A 21,240-nucleotide genomic window follows, 5' to 3' on the forward strand; every position below is an offset into this window, starting at 1 on the left:
TAGTGCTGGAGCATTTTTACACGCGCGCTTTAGCCACTAAGGGGGCTTGTTACTAGGGAACTCGTTTGCTTTCTTCCACAGTGGAGTTGTTCCCTTAGCAGCCGAGTTATGCTTTGAGAGCGAAGGTTTCATTGGAAGGTCGCTGGAGAGGCCGCCAACTGTGCCGTACGAGGTGCCTTGTCTCATTCGCTCCCCAGAAGAGCGCTCATGCTTCAAAGGCTTAGCAATAAAACTCTGACGAGAGTGTCTTTATATGTATATCTTACGGAAGTTTGGGGCGCTCTACAAATTTGAAAAATAAATAAATAGCTAGCTAGCTATGGGCCCTGCCCCATGGGCACGTGCGCACACGCACTGTCGGTATTGCTTTTGGGGGAGTGGGAGAAACAGCCACAGAGCCCGAGCGCTAGTTTAAAAAAAAAAAAATGCTCTCGGGCTTTAGTAGCCATTTCAAAATGCCTGCGAAGGCTGTCAATTTGTCCCTAAAAGCTCTCTGCAAGCTATGGTCAGCACACTGGAGGGCGATGCTGGGGCCATTGTAATTCAGCCAGGAGTTAGTATTTCTAACTTACAGTGCTGCCTGTGTCTGGGGCAAAAGGAACTTGCTGATTAAAAGTAAGTTATACCTGTTATGATTTCTTTCACGTACAAGCTCAGGACAGAGGGGGTGCCTAAAGCCATCCCATTGAGCTGCATTACTAAGCTGTGTGTCCGAGCCAATACTCTTAATTGCACTATAGGACACAGAACTATCTCCAACCAGATGTGCACCTAGGTAAATTTTGGAGCCAGGACCTAAACGCCCTTGGAACCCAACTTGCCCCCCCACCCCCCACAAGCATGATCAGCGAAAGGCCTTGCGAGCCCCCCCCCCGCTGCCTCAAGTTAAGCATCATCCTACACACACACTGACGCATGCACTATTTTTAACATGTGGATTCTTGAGGGCACAAATAGCAACTGAACTCACAAGAATGTAGTAATATAAAACAAGTATATGTAAATATGCATTAATGGAGACATTTCAACATGCAACTTAACATACAGGAGAACCCTGTTATCCATGGGGTTCCATTCTGGGAGGGTGTGGATAGTAAATCCATGGATAATGGTGCATTAGAGCTATGGGAAATGGGGTGTTAGGTTCCCGGACTGCTCAAAATTGCCCCCAAATTGCCCCGCAATCCAGTTAATGGGTCAAATAAAGTTCCCTACCATGTTCCAGAGTCGCCCAGGAGCAAAGACTATGCTGAAAATCAGTTTCTCCCCTATTTGTAAAAGTAAATGAGCCATACAATGGCTCCTGAACACAAAATGGCGGTCAGAAATGACCTCCAACGTCATTACTGGCCAGCCCCTGACCTGCAAATACACAGGTTTAACCTTACCAACCATTTTTTCCTCATATACCAAGGTCGGGTTTACCCAATATGGGAATACCTGACAGCAGATATGCGAAACCACAGGTGCTGAGCCTGCAATTAAAAAGGTTATTTTATATTCCCATCGCACATATTTCTTTACCCATTCCCTCCTTTGTCTCTAAAGCAGGCTTCCCCAACCTGCAGCCTTCCAGATGTTGCTGAACTACAACTCCAAGCATCCCTAGCCACAAATCTGGAGGGCCACAGGTTGGGGAAGCCTGCCTAAAAGATCTAGTATTTAAGCAACTGAAAGACTTTTTTTGTGGTGGTGGCGAGACCTTGGGATTTTTGTTGCTTTTTAATGCAACTTTGAGGGCTGGGTGGGAAAGAGAAACCATTATTCCGAAAAGCGGGCAAGAAGCTGAATCTGCTTTGCTTTTCTCTTGTAGTGTTGCAATAAATGTGACTGAACAAAATATTTTTTTTTTAGGGGGGGAAATTCTGAAGAAGATACTTTGCCCTGACCTGCACATACCATATTTTTCATTGAGTCCTGGCACTCTTCTGTATTTCACACTCAAAAAGGGAATCTTCCAAGATTTTCAAATAGAACTGTGTCTTTTGTACTTTGATAGATGCCCGTTGAACCAATTGAGTAAAAATTCCCACTCCTTCATAAGCAGGAGAAAAACTTACCTAAGTTGGCACAGGCAGAACGTCATGTGTCTCCCTGGGGTCCTGCTGGTCTGGGGCTAAACTACCAGTTTATTCACACACCAGATAGACTAGATGTCAGGACCTCCACGAAAATGTGATAGTCGACACTGGTCAGTGTAATGGGTCTCCAATTCTCAACTAAAATCAAATACCCTTTGGGCAGTGGGTGGGGATCAGACCTTGTTTGAACGACTGACCCAAACACTAATAATCCAATTAAATATGTTATGCACTGACTTGGGATCACAGTATCCAACTGCCTCCCTTCCTCTGATCCTGTTCATAGGTTGTGGAAGTGGCCTCAGAAGTGCTGGTGACAGAATTAATTGTCACCCTATTCTTCTACCAGCTGCAGGGGCGTTAAAGATCTTAGAACACCATAGGCGATCCAACCTACTGACAATCTATCGATAGAAGAAAATCTAAATTATTAGAAACAGTATGGGCTTTTTCTTGCATTTTCAGCATTTTTGACAAATAATTATGTAGACCCACTTCCTCCCTATTAAGGGGTGGAAAACCAACATCAGTTGTGAAATTCTCTCCTATAACACTCTTAAAGACGAAAGTTTGGGCGGTATAGAAGTTTAATAAATAAATAAATAAATAAATAAATAAAGCAATCTGTAGGTTCAGATCAGTTGTTAAAATCATTAGTAATAAACAACTGCCTCCTATCCACCCAACAATCCTTGACTATAGACTATAGTCACTGCCTAGTAGTAGTAGTCTGAGGAGCATAGATAACACAAAACCGCAAGGGGAGTTCTACCCAACCTGTTCCCAGTGAACCATCGACAGGTCATGTCCACAACAGCCAGTCTATTGGGTTCTGCCTCGATAAACCGGTCTTTTTTAATCCAATGATTGTGCTTAAATAGTACCCCAGTGCTCCCATTTCCATCAGGACACTGTAACCAGAAAGATTGCGCAAGAATCCATTGCTTCCTGGACGGAGCAGCGTGGTGTTCATTAACAAAATGGGCTTCCTGCAGGAATAATACGTAAAACTAGTACAAGCAAAGGTATCCAGGATTTCATTCCTCCTTGGAGCAGCTGTAATACCCCAGACATTCCTGGACATAACTCTTAAATTAAAATTTAAAGGACCTATTATTTTAAATTTGAATAAAATTAAAACCCCAATTTCCTTTTGGGTCCTAATCTCCCCCTGAACTACACTGGGGCTCATCAACACCTCCTCCTCCAAGCACTCCTTATGGGGTGAGCAGAGGCAAATACTGACATGTGTCTGTGCTTTTTATTTTTAACCTGGAGGCTTTACCGACAAGGCTTCTACCCCTAATCTTCTTCAGGAGAGAGTGTGTCCCACTGCCAAGATAGATAGATAAATTTATTTCAGTCATTGACCAGTAAATAAAAACGATTACAGCACATCCACACACATTTTACAAATAATATTTCCCTTTGTTGCCAAAGCGGATTAGATCAAGGTAGCAGCTTCTCAGAAAAGAGTGATAAGAAAGCAACAGTTCATCTCCTCCACTAATGTGCATGTGAATGGCTAGCTCAAGGTGCTGGAAGTCTGCTTGTTTACATTTTAGTTACTCACAGATATTCTGACAGACATCTGGCCACTCCCCGCTCCCTAGTTGTTATCCAAGAGACTTACACTTCATTTTTGAAAAGAACAATGTGGCATCCTTTCCTTTGTCCTTATTGTCTGCCTTTGCAAGGTGAGTTTAATATAATGCCCTCAGGCAAGAATTTTCCTATAACTGGTGAAGACACCATCAATCAGTGTGTAATCTGGGTTACCAGTGCCTTCTGCATGCCTCAGAACCACCATTCTTTTCCCCACGTCTTGACATTGGCCTTCCATCTTGCCCTACCTTGACCTGCACCTCTATACTGGTTTTTCCTAACCTGGTCTGCCCAGAACTCATGGGTGTGAGGTCCCATTCAGTTTTTAATTTACTTTTGGCTCCTGAACCCCTGCCTGGTCTCTTGATCCCTGTTTCTGCCTTCCTGCCCTGGAGAAGAGAAGCCTCTCGGTAAAGACTGAGCTGCAAAGTTTTGAAGCATTTCTCTTGGAAGGAGCAAGGTAGTATATAACCCCTATCCTTAAAACTCTGCTTACCTTTCCTTTCATTTCTCCTAAAATCCAAATCTGTTTGTTTCTTTCTAGCCAGCCTTGAGGGGACTTAATTCAAAAACTCAAATTAACTCCTTGTGAGCTGTAACTTAGTTTTTGTAACTTGCCGGCTTGCTAGTCTTGCTAGTTTAATATTGTTTCTCTTAACCAGACTTCCCACTAACAGGAATTCCCAGATGTTGTTGACTACAACTCTCATAATCCCCAAGCAAAAGCTATTACGGCTGGGGGTTCTAGGAGTTGTAGTCAACAACATCTGGGAGTCCCTGTTAGAGGAAAACTGCTCTTAACCATTATTTTCTCTCTTCCTGTACCCCCAAATCCTTCAATAAACCTCATTTTATTTTGAACTTTAACCTCTCCATTCAGTTCTTTGTGTGAACGAAGCTTTGAACAAATTTATTATGAAAGTGGGGCTGCTCCATTTAAGATAACTAATTCCACCACCACCCAGCCTAAAACATACCTTGGGGTCCCCGCCAAGTCCCTGGGAGCAGTTCTATTAGCAACTGATCACCCTGAGAAGCTGTTACACTTACTGCAAATTATGGCCTAGTTCCTTCCTTACCATTGGTTAACCTCCAGGCTCAGAAGCGTAACTAGGGAAAACAGCGCCCGGGGCAAGCACTGAAATGGCACCCCCCCGCGCCACCCCGCCACCCCCCCCAACATACTACATTATACTTAGGTTTTTCCTCACAAGCGCCCGCCGCTGCCAAGCCAGGCCACTGACTGGCCGCCAGGCGCCAGCAAAGCAATGGGGGGGGGCGCAGGCGGCGCGGAAGGGACCGCTTGTGGGGAAGGGGGCACCGACGCGCTCCCTTGACTGCTGCAGCGCTGCTGCACTGAGCAGGAAACATTTGTATTAACAAAAAAAAATTAAAAAATTAAAAAAAATTGGTCATGGCAGCGCCCCCCACGTGACCAGAAAAGATGGCGCCCGGGGCACGTGCCCCCCCTATAGTTACGCCTCTGCCTCCAGGGAAGCTTCCCTGGAGTCCTGTCTTCCTGCATCTGTAAATAGGAGTCTCCCGTTCCCAGGGGCTAGGAATGTCACTTCTTCAGATAGTTTATATGAATTCTCTAGGTGCCGGGGGAGTGTCCCACATCTGACCTCGTAGTTAAACCAATCCCAAGACCCTTGTAATTGGACAGGAGTCCATCCATGCCATGTCTTTCTGATGTGGGAAGATTATCCCTCGCACCAGTACTTCCTCTCCTACCTTGAAGGATCTCTGGGAGGCTTTAGAGTCATAATAGTCCTTCTGAGCTGTTTGAGTCTTATGCAAGTGGGCTATCACCAGCTCCTTGGCCATTCTTAGCTGAAGTTACAACTGTTGAATATGCTTCCTTAGTAGCAGGGCCATCTGCTTGTCTGTGGAGACCCACTTCTCTCCTATCAAGGCCAGTAGGCTTCAGGGATCGTGTACATACATTAGTTTGAAAGAGGTGGATCCTGTTGAGGTTTGAGAGGTCTCCTTCACTGCAAACATCTGGGGGTTGTCGAGATGAGACTTTTTCAAGCAGGGGCATAACAAGGCTGGAGTGGGCCCAGAGACAAAATTTTAAAATGGGCCTGTCGCTGATACACACACACACAAGGAGGGAGGGAGGGTTGAGAGACAGAGAGAGAGAGATACTAGCCAGGTTGAAGGAAGAAATACGAAGGAAGGATCATAATGAAGGAAGCTCTGCAGATGTTGGGGAGTCATGTGACTTGTCTATGGGGGGGCCTCGAGGCATGGGGGCCCCCAGGCAGCTGCCTCCCCTTGCCTAATAGTAGTTACGCCCCTGCTTTCAAGTAAGAAGCCAAACTTGCTGGGAACTTATTTTGTCACAATCAGTATCTCTTGCCTTGAGACAAACACCTGTTATCAGTTCCTTAACCATACCGGGGTACAGTTTGGACAGATTATAGAAATGGAGTTTTAGTCTCTCCTGCTCCTCCTCCTCCTCCTCCTTCTTCCAATAACTTTTATTGTCTAACAAAATCTAATATAAACAATATTACAGAGGTTTGCTATAAAATACAAATTTTACAATGAAAAGGCTTGCAAAAAATATCACAAAACTTGTGCCACAAGAACTACATAGATTAAAACAGATCTTTAAAAATAAACATTCAAAAAAATCAATAACCAACCAAGCCTTGAAAATCTCTCTCTCTCGCTCTCTTAGTCTGAAAAGACAGTTTAAATAATATTTTGCCCTCACACGGCTAATTCTAGTTTGGATAAAAAATCATTCTTTAGTTTTTCCTGGCATCCCAAAAAACATTCTTAAAAAGAAAAAGTACAATTCAAAGCTATTGCTTCAAGAGATTGGCTCCATCTTAGAACAGGTGCCTCAGTCCTTCTTTAAAAGTATATTTAAAAGTCTATTTTCTCAGCAATGGCTGAGACAGCCCGGCTGTCTGTCTGACTGTTCAACTTGTGATGCGAAGTTCCCTCTTTTTGTGTGCTCCAGAACACTTCCCCTAAATGGAGAACATTCACTCCAACAGCCCCTCCTAATTCAAAACAAGCCATTTAGTTTATGTTATCTAGTTCTTGAAATGTTGCTGTGAGTGGGGGGACAGGAATATTCTTTTGGTTAGTTGTGTTCTTTTCTCCTCATTGAGGTCAGACTGGTCCCTTAGCAGTGGAGCGTTACAGCGCAAAGGTTATTCTTTCCAGCTCCCAAGCAGATATGACTCAGAGATGGCTCCTTTCATGTCAAGCAGAAAGGCCAGATTGTATTTATTCATGATAGGGTTTAACAAGAAATCCCACTGTTTCAGATGGTCAGCAGGGTTAGCATTCCTTTTTAATTTTTGATTGAATTATTAGAGTCCATCTGTCTGGGGGTGATATATGGAGGTGAATATTTGTCATACCTCCAGTGAGTTGCACAACTATTGCATTAGGTGAGATTTGAAATTAGTGCCCTGATCTGAAAGTAGTTTCATCAGGAGCCGTATTCGGGAGCAAAGAAATGCATGACTGCTTTAGCTACCCCTGGAGTAGTCATATTTCTCAGTCAGACGACCTCAGAGTAATGGGATGCATGATCCACCAGGACTAAGATAAAGTGGGACCCTCAAGTGGTTCAGGGTAGTGGTCCCACAAAATCCATAGCCACTCTCTCATAGGGAGTTGTGATTACTGGCAAGGGCTATGAGGGGCTCATGGAGGCGGTTGTACTCCCTCTTTTGACATTGGGGGCACAACTAACAATAGGCTTTTGTATCTCGAAAAACTGAAGACCAATTAAAAATACTCTAAGACGTTTTATTATGCCAAAGTTTTATTATGTCCTTGATGGCCCGTTCAGGGGGAATCTGGGCCCTGACCAGTACCTGTGCCCTAAATGTTTCTGGTACTAACAATTGGAACAACTCCAGGCCTCCCAGAGGGGCTCAAGTTACCCACCACCAAGCCTGACCAGGCCCTCCAAGGGGTCAGTTTCAGGATTGTTTACCTGTGCTGGGACCAAGAGAGATTGGGGTGCAGTAGCAATACGCATTATTTCCCCAAAATTGGGGACGTTGTGGCCCAAAAAATGGGGTAGAGGAGTTCTTCACTCATAAGGAGGTCCACCTCACTGCTGTACCCATGGATCACCAAGCAGACTGTTGTGACTGGCAACTTTTGAGAATGGCGGTGGACACAGGAGATGGAGGCTAACCTCCTGGTGACCAGCTTCCTGGGAAGCAAATGACTGTGTACCATCGACACCACACTTCCAGAATTTAACAAAGCTGTATACAATCACTTCCCCTAGGTAGTTGTAACCAACAAAGGCTCTATAAAAATCCGCCGGGAACTGAGGGGGTATAATGTCAGAACCCATCACATTCCATGAATGGACAGTCATGGTGGAAATGACCTGCAGATGAAGCAGGATCCCCTTTGCGTTTGGCCTCTCCCCTCTTCATCATTTGCCATCTTTTCTTGGCTGTCAGCCTGGGTTCCTTCCAGTCCCCACTCAGAGGGGTGGAAGTGAGAGGACCTTAGGGGCATGGCTGTCCAGGCATCTCCCTTGATATGTCCATGACTGGTAGGGTGAGAGTGGCCTTCCTGAAGGTTGGCACCCAAGCCCTAGCAATGTCTGTGATCATCTGCAGAACTTGTTCCAGAACTATTTTGTCTAACAACTACATGTCCCCATCTGTTTTGGGTCTCAACCACTGTGTGCCTGCTTGTTTTAATTCTACCATGGGAGCCCTTGGACAATCTCCCTTCCTGTATCGAATGCCCTAAATTTCTGCTGGTATGTCTCTTCATTAATTGCTCAGTGGTCCAGAATTGCAGCCTTGGCTTGCCCATAATTTCCTGCCTCCTGCATCGATAGCAATTTCACAGCTGCCTGGGCTGGGCCAGTTAAATAAGGTCCCAAGATAGCAGTCCACTGTGGCCGGGCCCAATTAACGGCAGCCACCCTTCTTTCAAAAGTTACCAGAAAGGCATCGACATCATTCTCCAGGGTTAACTTTGTTAACCAAAATACTAATTGGGACCAGCTGCCTAACCACCATACAAGTCCTTGGCCAGCATGTTGCTGTCTTAGGTCATGTAGCAAGTGGTTTTGGTGGTCTGCCAACCATTGACCAAATTGAGTTGTGTCTGTACAGGTACTCATTTTATCTGGAGGGCCAATACCCATCTGCGAGTCTCTGACAGGCTCACATCTTAAAGGGAGTGAAAAGGGTACAGTCTTCTTCCAGAGTCTCTTCTCCCAGCCCCCAGCAAAGCCTCAACAGGCCATGGAAGGCATAATATGAGCAGGGAGGTTTGTTTCATCTTGGCCCCTATCTCCTATACTCTACACATAGTTGACCTGGATATTCCTGCCCACTCTCTTTCTCCCTGTCTCTGAGCCTCTCTAGAGCCAGGCCTCTTCTGCAGCCTCCATGGCCGTTTCATCATTGGCTGGCTGCTTAAATACCTCTCTACTGTCTTGACAAACCTCGCAAGACTGTGGGGTCCTGTGAGAACTCAGACTCATGAGATCTTGAAGCTTTGTGAGACCCTGGAGTCCTGCGAAATCACCATTTGTTCTCCTGATACCTCACTCTCTATGCACACTGAGCAATGGCTTAGTGTGGGCCCAGCTTTCTTGCTGCTCCTGTCTTTCCCTCACCGCCAGGTGAGCCCTCCCTCTGCCAAAGTCAGGCGTGGTCTGTTGCTGCAACAGCCGCCGCCCAATACCTACTAGGAAGAAATATTGACTTTTTAAGACTCTTGGGTCCTTGAACACCTACCCTGCTAGATTGCTTGAGGTGAGGGAGATTGGTTGTAATTTTCAACAACTGTTGCAAATCAACTGCAAATCAACTCTTAACTGTTGCAACAACTGCAAATCAACTGTTGTGATTTGCAACAGTTCCAACTGGCGATATTGCTTCATGATTAGAGTTAAATAAAGCAATAGTTACACAAGACAATCCTTCCAAAAAACAAAACACACATACATACAAGTATCAGCCACTGATCCTGACTGTACTCAATTGGGATGCAATACTCCTGTGATCCAGTCCTTGAAAGAAGGAGAGTTTCTCCTATAGTGGCATCAGGAGGCTACCACATTAAACCAAACAAGGTATTTCCTGGAGCTGTCCCTGGACCAGAGAGATTACTGTTTTGCAGTCTTGGGTAAAAACTTGTTTTTGGAGTATAACTGCCATTATCTCCAGCCACAATGGCCAAAACCTGAGGTCTGGGGATGATAGTTGTGGTTTTTCACTTATCCCACTCGCCTTTTTTAAAAAAAAATTGGTTTACATAAATTTTGACTTCTTCCTGATAAAGCAGTTATTTAAGACTTTTTAAGACTTTTTAAGTTTTCCAGCCTCTGCTACAAGATGCCTAGATGGCTTCTGATAACTGAGTGCAAGCTTTTGTGACACCAGGCGCTAAAAATGATAGGGCAAGGGGAGACAGTTGTCTGGGGGCCCCACTGCCTGGAGGGGCACCTCATGTGACTCCCCATTGCCCCCTGCCCAGCCCCATAGCCTCTCAGCCACTTGCCCTCTTCACCGTCTCTCCTGCTTGTTCTGCTGGCCGGCCATCGAAGCAGCAGGCAAGCTGCCAAGAGCTCCTTTTCTCCCGCCTCTCAGCTGATCGGCGGGTGGGCGGGGCTTCCACGGAGGCCTCCGTGTAGGCAGCAGTGAAGCCTGAACTCGAGTAGGGCCCAAGCAAGCCAGGAAGGAGGAGGCAGCCAGAGTGTTCTCTGCAGCAGAAGACCCCTTGCTGCCCTGCTTAACCCAGACCAGCATTTGCCAGGTAGAGTGTGAACTCCTTTTTGTGGTTACCTTTCCCGCCCGCCCCCATATATAGGGTAGTGATGTGCATGGTCCAGAGCAGTCCGGACCAGCACCAAAGGGGAGCCTATCTTTTAGGGCGGGGAGGGCTTGTTTACCCCTCCCGCGCCTCTTTGCCCCTGCCAGTGGCCGTAATCTACTGTAAAATTGGGGCGCTGGAAACCAGCCGCCGCCGCCGCTTCCGCCGCGCCCCCCCGCAAGCAAATTAGAGATAAAAAAGGCTACTGCCTACAAGGAAAGGCTACTGCCGCCCTGCCGCCCCCCCACCCGCCACCCGCCACCCCCCCACGAGTGCTCACCAAGTTAGAAGAACTTAGAGAGGAGCTCGCGAACAGAGCTCCTCTCTTATCGAAGCCTCCGGCCCAACTGGGGCCTTGGGAGCGTGCGCACGCGCACTAGAGCTCTTTATCCTATAGAGCTTTTGCCGGAGGCCCGGTCTACCCGCCGGGAAGAAGCCGGGTAGACCGGGCCTCCGATCGCCGGAGGCCCGGTCTACCCGGCTTCTTCCCGGCGGGTAGACCGGGCCTCCGGCAAAAGCTCTATAGGATAAAGAGCTCTAGTGCGCGTGCGCACGCGCCCAAGGCCCCAGTTGGGCCGGAGGCTTCGATAAGAGAGGAGCTCTGTTCGCGAGCTCCTCTCTAAGTTCTTCTAACTTGGTGAGCACTCGTGGGGGGGTGGCGGGTGGGGGGGCGGCAGGGCGGCAGTAGCCTTTCCTTGTAGGCAGTAGCCTTTTTTATCTCTAATTTGCTCGCGGGGGGGGGGGCGCGGCGGAAGCGACGGCGGCGGCTGGGGCGGCTGGTTTCCAGCGCCCCAATTTTACAGTAGATTACGGCCACTGGCGGGGGCAAAGAGGCGCGGGAGGGGTAAACAAGCCCTCCCGCCCTTAAAGCAATACCCCCCCCCACCCGGACCCGGACCAACCAGGGCAGAACCGGTCCGGCAGTTCGGCCATTCTATAGAATGGCCGCCGGACCGGTTCAGACACATGCCTAATATAGGGATCTGCTTGCCATAGGGCTTGGATATGGGGGGGAGGGGACCGAGAAGTCTCTGAATATTTATTTTGAAACAGCTTGGAAAATTTGCTGACTTAAAAAAAACTATCTAAAAAGTCCTATAAGTGGCTTGTTTCATGGCAGAAAATTGCAAAAACTTCTGGAACAGTATTTTATTAATTTTATTTATTTATTCATTCATTTATAAATGCACTTATGTTCAAGTTGTTTTGCAACCCAGAAGGTCTGAGTGAGAACTGTGAAGCATGTGTGGTGCTTTTATTTTATTTTTCTTGTGTGTGAACTGCTCCCCAATAACTTGCAGGGACTTCAGGGTAAATCTGGCCAACATGTGAATGCAGCACCTCCATTCCAGAGGAGATGTGTGTTAAAGGGCTTTAAAAGCCTCCTGTGAAAAACCTCCTGCAATCAAACTTGACTGAATTTGTTCAGAATTCTGAGAAAACAAACATAGGTTCACCCTGCATGGTTGAAAGTCTCCTTTGCTAATCTGCAGCGAGGGGCCCATTTTAATAATTCATCTTTCTAGTGTGTTCTAGGCATTAAAAGTAATACAAATGTATAGTACTCAATGTATATCACTATATATTGTGATGTGTGTGTGTATTCAGTGAAATGTATTTGCAGGCAGCATACTTATTTTGGAATATCAGACTTAAATCCTTGGAGGCCTGGGGTGTGCGGAGGCCCTGGACTTTGGGGGGGGGGCATTTTAAAATCTTGTCTCTGGGCCCACTCCAACCTTGCTACGCCCCTGTGTGACACCCAAACAAATAATCATTTGCATTATGTCACAGAGTAAATAATTCACTGTCAACAACAGGGGTAGGCAATCTTTGACACTCTAGCTGTTGTTGAACGACATCTCCCATCATACACTTCTAGGGATATTTGAAGGGCTTCTCAGAATACTCAGAGCCCTTCTGCCTTCCTATGCAGTAGCTGTGCTGTTGGAGGATCATGTTTTCAGTGATGTGTCCTTGTTTTACTCAAGGGAGAAGGGCATTTATTCATTAAGGTTATCTAAATGATGTGACACATGGAATTGAACATATCAAGAGCCTAACAAACATATGAAAGTATATTTGATATAAGTGATATAAAAACTGCCATCACCACATACATTACCACCAGGTAATGTATGTGGTGATGGCAGTTTTTAAAAGGCACACATTGTTGTATAGTGTGTCCTTTAGATGACATGTGGGATCTTTTGGCACATAAATTGCATTTAAAATCCTATGTAATAAGCCAAAATTGGAAGGAAGGATCGTTTTGGTTTACTGGTGGCCACTTGGCGAGGTTGAGGTTCATCTGCAGCATTTAGGCTCTGCAGCCTACTAAGGGACTTGTGCAATAAGATTGTGGGGCTATTTTGGAAAGCACCCCCTAGACACCACTGTGTTTGTGTGTGAGAGTGTGTCTTGGTGGATTTGCAAATCTCCATATGCATACAACATCTACATGAAAAATGCCACTTGTAAGCTTGGGGGTGCTCTTGAGCCCCTCTTTGAGATCATAAGGTTTAAGTTATAAAGCAGGCAGTTTCCCATAATAAATTGACAAGCACAGGTTTAAAATCCAAATAAAAATATATTTAATTGATTACAAGGAAGAATAATGTTATTTAATTGAACACGTAAGTATTCCCATGTTACATAGCATACAACAGATGTTTACCATGTCTAGGCACTAATAACCCCTTTTAGACAGGCCATTGAAATCTATTGTGGCTATTTTCCAATAGAAGCATGTGTAATTGACAAAGTGATTGACTAACTAAGTATTGGTTACTATGGAAGTGGAGGGGGAAGGAAAGCAGAGAGAGGAAGGGTTACAAGAAAAGGGAAGGATACCAAGGACACAGAGAGAAGACAATGTCAGAGAAAAAGATTCAAAAAGAGAGAAAGGGAGCAGAGTTAAGCAATACAGAAGAGTGGGGGAGAATAACAGAGGGATCTGTGTGAGATCGGGGAAGGAGATACATTCAAGTCATTGGAAGAACCATGGGAGGAAGTGGGAGAAGAGCAGACCTGAACAATTTGGGGGAAGCAGAGTTGAGCCGATCCAGACTTCCAGAAAAGGCACCGGAGTGAAGCTGGCAAAGAAGCCCAAACAAGTTCAGGAAGAGGCTTTAGGAAAGATCAGGGAGGAATAGCTTCATTCTAGAAAGGGAAGGCCAGCTTCCTTGCAAAGGAGCAAGTTTTGGAGCAAAGCTATGTAAACAAAGGAAAGGTTTATGGGACAGAACCTGAGTGAAAGGTGTCCCGGCGTGCCAGATGAATGCCACCGCCAGAGCGTAGGACCATTTTGAAACCATGGGAATCCCAGCAATTGGGGGAAATAGCTTTAAATGGAAGTAGTGGAATCTTGCTGGGACTTAAAGGGATACTATTTATAGGGGTATTACTTGAATACCCCTGGGAGGAAAAATTGATGAATAATAATTCCAAAGGCAACAGAGCATGCTACCTGACTCGGCTGACTGCCTAAGCAGTGAATACCCTCCAGTTGTTTTGCACCTTCTCGTGATAAGGTGGTTTGCTATCGGAAAGAGATATATCATTTGTCACTAGTGCCCATGGCATATTGACTCTTATAGCTACAGCTTTCTCAGTATGCAAGTTCTTTCTCTTGGGGCTGACCTACAGGTCAAGGGTCCCTATGGGAATCCTCTTTTTATTCTGGGGAGAAGTTGACTGCTCTCCCCCAAAAGAAGGGCAGGTCCCTTCTCTATCTCTTCTTGTAAAATATATAGTTTATTCTGAGAAGGAGTTGGCATTGTGTCTTTTCTTCTAAGGGATGGAGCTGGTCTCCTGTCCCACTTCTCTGGTTAAAAATAGATTTAAAACTTCTGGCTTGACTGGTTGGAACTTTATATACTCACTCTTACAAACACCCCCTCATGCACACCTTGGATGGGAAAGGGGAAGGGATGAAATATTAAAGACTCCTGAGGTCCATGGAAGGCAGGGAGGGCCCTCTATAATAACCTGGTCTTGATGAGATGTGTTGAAAAAGAGGCCTGGCAGACCAAGTTCTTGGAGCTGCTCAAGGCAGTTCTGAACTGGATTATTTAGGCTAGAACAGTTATACTTGTTGACGCTTCCAGTCGGAAGGCAGTGGGGATGGGGTGCTTGAGAGAACAAAGGAGCTTCAAAAGGAGCTAGATGGGAGCCACATAGGAGTTGAGGATTCATGGAAAAGCCAGGAACTTTCTGTGGGGAAATTCCAGAGATTTGGAGACCCCTGTGGCTTTCATGTGCATCCAAAAGGAATTGGGCCATTTGACTTATGTGCTGGTATGCACAGAGTGTGATAAGTGTGCTCTGCCTATTTTAGGGCAATGCTGACTGAATCTGGGACTGTTCGGGGCTGCTGGGAAATGACCATGCAGTCAGCTTGATTTAGAAAGTTGGGCGGTCCTTAGCAGACTCTTAAATGTATGAAATGCATTTGCTTTACTTCTTTCTCCCTGCTGTCTTCCTAGGCTACTTCCCAACACCAGTTTAAACACCGTTTCAGTCCTGGACTGTTTTCCTCGCAGACTTGTGTCACCCATGCCAAGCACCTCTGTAAGGGTCAGAGGCGCTCTTGCCCCTGGACTTCCGGGAAGAAGTCCAGAGCTTCCACACACTCCTGCCCCCCCCCATACTCCTTAGTATGTCACGGGTGGTGTGGTCGCCATGCCACCGACGAGTATACCCCTTAGGTTCTGGCAAATCGAAATGTTTCTGCTAATGCATATTTACATAAACATACTTGTTTTCTATTCTTACATTCTTGTAAGTTCAGATGCTGTTTGTGCCCTCAAGAACCTACGTATTAAAAAGATTGCATTTGTCAGTTTGTGTATGTAGGGGGATTATGCTTTACTTGCAGTGCGGGTGGGGCAGCTCCAAAGACCTTTTGGTCCAGGCTCCAAAATTACCTAGTTGTATCTCTGGTAAGGGTGCAAAAGGAAAAAGAGGGGAAGTTACAGTTAGGTCCAAATCGGGAGCCCATAACACAGTGGTAGCCAGAAGTGAAATATTTTGTCACTATCTGATACTAAGCCCCTGAACTATTGGAGAGCCGTAGCCAGTCAGTGCAGACAATGCAATACTAGCCTAGGTGGACCAATAGTCTGACTCCGTATAAGGCAACCATCTGTGCTCACGATTTTGCGGGATATAGTCTTTCAGTTCAGTTGAGAAGCTGCACCCATTTTGCAGCTGATTAATCTGTCATGAGTCTTCAGCCATCTGTCTTCAGCTCATGCTTCTGTGAACTTGCTTCGAATGTTTGTTTTTGGCCTCAGACTGGAAAGACTGAGACCATTCCAAAACTTCCATTGTAATAACTTAACAAGCATTTATTATCATATTTAATTTTTGCAGGTTGTAACATTTAAATCACGCCAAAACTGACTGTACCAGCCATCTCTTCAGTCCTGCATATAGAAGTTCATAATTCAGAACCAGTAACCATGGTCACAGCACTGAGTGTCAGCTGTAGAGTGTCTGCCTTTTGAAGTCATGTGCACAGGGCTGGTGCAAGGATTGGAGGTGCCCCAGGCAAAGCAACTGTGCTGCTTCCCAGCCACTTTGCTCATATGGCTGGACACTTCCCATTGGGTACCTTGGTTAATCAAGGTTGCAGCTCACAGGATCTCTGGCCATCACACTCATGGTGCTGCCTTGTTCAGACAAATAGTGCTGTAAGCATGGTCATCGGGTGCAGAGGTGAGTGACAGTGTGTGTGGTGGTGGGGACTTCCTCCATGCTTTCCCTTCATGAGCGGTGGAAATGGTCAGAATTTATAACTGCTGAGGAGAGCTCTAGTTTCCAGCAATTCCCTATCCGGATGGCTATGGATGGAAGATGGCAGAAGTACTTATTGTTCAGTGGATGACTGGGGGAAAGCATGTGATTCAGTTATTGAACTGTTGTCCTGCAGGTGTAACCAGTCTTGGGATGTAATTGTATTTGTATGAATAATGGCTTTACATACATGGCAACATGTCATGTAGAGCAATGTATGAACCAAGCTGATAGATGAGGATGACTTTGAAAAAGGTATATACGTATTTCTAGGCATATACATAACAGACATCTTGAACCAGAATATAACAAAACAAAGTTATTAAAGGAACTGTGTAAGTGAACTAAAGGGCTTATCCATACATATGTGCACCAAAGCTTTCAATTTTACATTTCCCTAAGTGCTATATGAAGAATACCACTTGCAGAACACCATGTAGGGGAAAAAAATTTGGGCTACACACATAGGCTGCTTTTGGACGTTCCTTGTAACTGCGCCTTCAATGGACCCAATGTTGTCCTCGATTTCCTCAGCATGCTCCCAAAAGATGTCAATCTGCAGTCTGGGAGACAGCAGAGGGGGCAGAACTGGTTGCATGGGCTTCCTCTGACCAAGGAAGGAAAGCCACAACAGCCAATTGATTTAGAGCAGTGGGAGGAGCTTCCTCCCTTAACTCTGGTTTGTGTGAGAATAAAACTCTTGCCCAAACCAGATGACATGCTGCGGCTTCCAGACCCTTGGTTAGGTAAGTGAACCTTACTTGCAGCCAAGGTTTCAATCGGAGGCTGGAGGTGGGAAATGGAACCACAGTTGGGTCCCAGAACCCCAGTTCCCATAATTCGGATGTCACAGTGGGCCAACCTGAGGTATATTTGCCATGACGTCCAAAGGAGGCCATAGCGTTAGCCAGTAACAGACTTGTGTACATTTGAAAGCTGTTGCTCCTGGCAACTGCAGTTTCCTCATTTATTCATTTGTAGTCTCCAACAAAGAACCGAGAGGAAGCTGATCATGATAAAGCAACATCATTTAAACGGGCACAGTCCAAAGGAGTTCTTATCTGCAAATGGGGTGGAGGGTGACGTCTGATTCTTCCCCAGATATGCTCACTTAATGGGTGAGAGTGGATGGGGAAATAATTAGAAGCATTTGTGGGAAATTCTGATCCCCCCCCCCCCATAACAGTAAATAGCTCTTGTAGTGTTAGGAAAACACCATTTCCCCTGTAACTGTCAGAATGTCTGGGAGAAGATTTTGGAATCTCTGCAACAACTTAATTACAACTGCATTCCCTGCATAATCCTCTAGAAACCCTTTTAACACAGGCAATATGTACTTCAACAGAGTAGTGGTCTATCATGCATATAGTACATTTCCAGAGTATGAGCAAATTCTGTTTTTTTAATTACATTAGCACATTGTCATTGGGTTGCTGCTGAACTCCCAAATATTGTTGCATCATGATATCAGTTGCCAAGGATTTATATTAGTATGTAAAAATCAGTGTATGCCTTCCCTTCCTCATCCAAAGTTTTTCACTGAAACATCAATTTCTGTCTTAAATTGGTTGTCCTAGCTGAGCTCCTAGGTGGCTCAAAAGGATCGATGCTCTGTGTATGGGGAACCAGGTGACCAGGCTGCATCTCCACAGATCAATTCACAAGACCGATGCCATATGGTTCTATCAAAGTTTATTTTAAATTACGTATGACGGTAAGTTCCTAATGTCCCTATTCATACTCACAGCAAGCTTACAAGTTGAGATGGCCAGTCTCAGCAGCAGCTGTAGACAGAGGCAAGGAAACTGGTGCATGCATCACTACCTCTGGGGTACGTTGGTCGTCTCTCAAATGATCCATGCGCTGAGCTGCTCTGTTTATACTTTCCAGCTTCTCAAGGCATCCACCACCCTTCACATTTTCTTTGTTGTCACTTCGGGTTATTTATCTGGCACAAAATGGTCCAACTGTCTTATAGTTTAGAAAACAATGCCTTTCCTCAGAGGGTTATCTCTCAGGGTCATATCGTTTGTCCCTAAACTATCCTGTTTACCAGCAGCCTGCCTCTTAGCAGGTTGTAATAAACTACTTTTCCTCTGATGTGTGTATCTTCAGCCTGTTCTTCTGTGTGAAGGCAGACTGCCGCTCATGAATGAACTGGACTCTCTATGCCTCGCTTTAGCCTTTTCTCTTCAGGATCTTGCTCATTCACACACTCACACATTCCCTTTGGCTAATTCTAAGTTTTAGTACGTTTTTAATTACAACAATATAATAAAATACATGTTTGTCAGGCTAGTTACTACTTTATCTGTACTGTAAGAAGTCTTTCAATATAGTTGGCAACTGGAGTTGGGGTACAAGATGCAACCTGGCTTTTCCTATGTAATTTCGGATATGTAGTCTGCACAGTTGGCAAAGAGAACATGGAGTAGCTGCAAGTGGATGAAAAATGACATTAAATGGCAATTCTGCATTCTAAAGGCTCACGATATAATTATTACACAGTTCGTATATTTTCATAGTACAGAAGAACCCTGTTATCCATGGGGGTTCTGTTCGGGGGGGGGCACGATAGTGAAAGTGTGGATAATGGGGGCAGAGGTTAGGTTCCTGTGGCAGTGGGGCAAAAGGGCAAAAATGATGCAAAGGGGCTGGCAGGGATGTGCACGACCTGGAAGACTGCCAGTTTGGCGGCGGCAGGGGTTATCTTTAAGGAGCAGGGAGGGTTTCCCCTGCCAGCGCTGTGCCCAAAGCGCCAGTGTGTGTGTGTGTAAGAGCAGCCTCCCTGCTCCTTAAAGGTAACCTCTCTCCCACTGGACCTCCAAACCGGTTTGGCAGTCCGGAAAAGTACCACTGAACCAGTTCATACACATCCCTAGGGGCTGGTGCCAACAGTGCATAAGGGCTAGCGAAAACGGTGTGAAAGGGCTGGTACAAACAGTGCAGAAGGGATGGCGAAAACAGCCTGAAAGTGGTGGGGGGAGGAAATGGAGGTGAGTGCCCTACCATGCTGTCTGTCCCCAGGTATTCAGCAATATCCCCCAAATGCTGCAATTTTCATTTCTCCCCCTGTGGTTTTTTTCTTTTTCGTGTTAACAAAAACAAACCAGAAAATGGCTCCCTTATACAAAATGGTAGGTGGAAATTACCTCAGAGGTTATTTCCACCCACTCCAACCTGCAGATATGTGCAAATTAGGCTTTTTTGCTGTTTTTTTCCAGCATATACTGAGGTTGGGTGCCAGTTACCCGACAGTGAATATGTGAAACCACGAATTTCAGGTCCATGGATAACGGGCTTCTCCTGTATACTCAAAGAAACCTATAATAATGCAAAGTAAAACAAAGAGCAAAACTATTTTTAACAGAATTCTTGCATATTTCTGCTGTGTCCTCCATTTTAATGAACACATGTGCTTGTAGTACAGGTTTCCCTAAGAAGTATTGGGTAATTTAGTTGTAATTAAATAATACCATGAGATAAAAATCTATGATAGTTCAGCAAGACTCATTTAAATGCTAAAACATGTAATATTTTTAGGTTGCTATTAGTCTAGTCTAGTGCGGCCATGGAGTCTATCATAATGAGAATGATTAAAGCTACTGCTTCTACATCTGTCTTTTATAGCATATGACAAAATAAGTTAGCAGCTGAGGTAATAAAGGGTATGTATTCTTTAGCAAGTGCCTTCCATAGTACATTTCATATGTGCCCTGATTTTTTCTTATTTTATGGATGAGGACATTGGTTAGAATTTAGATACAGCTTGTAGGTAACCTAGGAAGGCAAAACATAGCAGGTGTAATTCTTTTAAGGCGGGGTGGATTTAAATAAAGGTGATTTAAATCACCAAGAAAAAAACTGACTTAAATCGAGGTGATTTTAGTTCTTTTCCCACTGATACTATGGTGCAGATGTGACCAGTAAAACAAATTTGACCAGTAAATGTCAATAAAGTGTTTACAATATCTAGGAGAGTAATTCTTAGATAATTTGATTTTTACTAATTTAGGAAATAGTATATAATACCTTTTTTTTTTTAAGTGATGGATCTGCCTTGGACCCCACCACAAACAACAACTCAGACTACATCTTTGCACAGATAATTTTAGTCTGCTTAAAAACAGATACTGAAAGCTCAAAAATCTCTAGAAACAAGCTTGTAGTTACTAGACAGTGCTGCAGCCATTTTAATGAGATTCATGAAACTGAAATGAATGTCCCCGCTGTTTGGTAGGTAGGTAACTCAATGTATGAGAAAGCCAACATTCTTTAAAAAAATATTTTAAGTGTAGGTGTACCATGTTTGTGATGAGATTTAATTTTAAATATGTTGATTTTTAAATGAGAAAGGTAATATTCTATCTATCTATCTATCTGAATTTTATCCATCCTGCTTAAAGACCCCTGCTAACTGGGCAAAGTGGCACCTTTTAACGTGGTGATTCTCTTTATTTAGGAGGGGGAGAGTAACTGGCCCTATCCACTCCCAACACAGTACTTCCAGTGACTGTTGCTGGTGTCTATCTTATGTTTCTTTTTAGACTGTGAGCCCTTTGGGGACAGGGTTCCATCTTATTTGTTTGTTATTTCTCTGTGTAAACCGCCCTGAGCCATTTTGGAAGGGTGGTATAGAAATCAAACAAATAATACTAAGATAATAATAATAAGGATGGTCCTGGGGGGACATATCAAAGTCCAGTCTTTTTTAACCGGCTTACACAGCTCTTCAAAAATTATAAATACTTATTTTTCAACATACTGGGAATAGAGTCTAGGTTCAACTTGAGGGAATTCAAATCTAGGAGAAGCTTTTTTCCAGAACTGAGGATTCCCTACCATTGTGAAAGTTGTTTTTAATACATTACAATTATGATTTTTAAAAAATAGATTTTGGGGTCAAACTGTAAGTAGTGCCTCC

General features: G+C 44.8%; 1 protein-coding gene across 3 annotated transcripts in view; it reads right to left on the reverse strand.

Annotated features, from left to right (window-relative positions):
* Positions 1-17,991: 17,991 nt before the first annotated feature.
* ASB5 (ankyrin repeat and SOCS box containing 5) overlaps positions 17,992-21,240 on the reverse strand; it is a 32,939-nt gene continuing 29,690 nt past the window's right edge. For all 3 annotated transcript variants that reach the window (XM_053251755.1, XM_053251756.1, XM_053251757.1), the window contains exon 7: positions 17,992-18,751. In XM_053251755.1, coding sequence (XP_053107730.1) covers positions 18,624-18,751 — 128 coding nt within the window. In that variant the 3' untranslated portion in view covers positions 17,992-18,623. The remainder of the gene's footprint in view (positions 18,752-21,240) is intronic.

Source organism: Hemicordylus capensis, chromosome 5 (assembly GCF_027244095.1).
Source record: "Hemicordylus capensis ecotype Gifberg chromosome 5, rHemCap1.1.pri, whole genome shotgun sequence".
NCBI classification, from domain to species: domain Eukaryota; kingdom Metazoa; phylum Chordata; class Lepidosauria; order Squamata; family Cordylidae; genus Hemicordylus; species Hemicordylus capensis.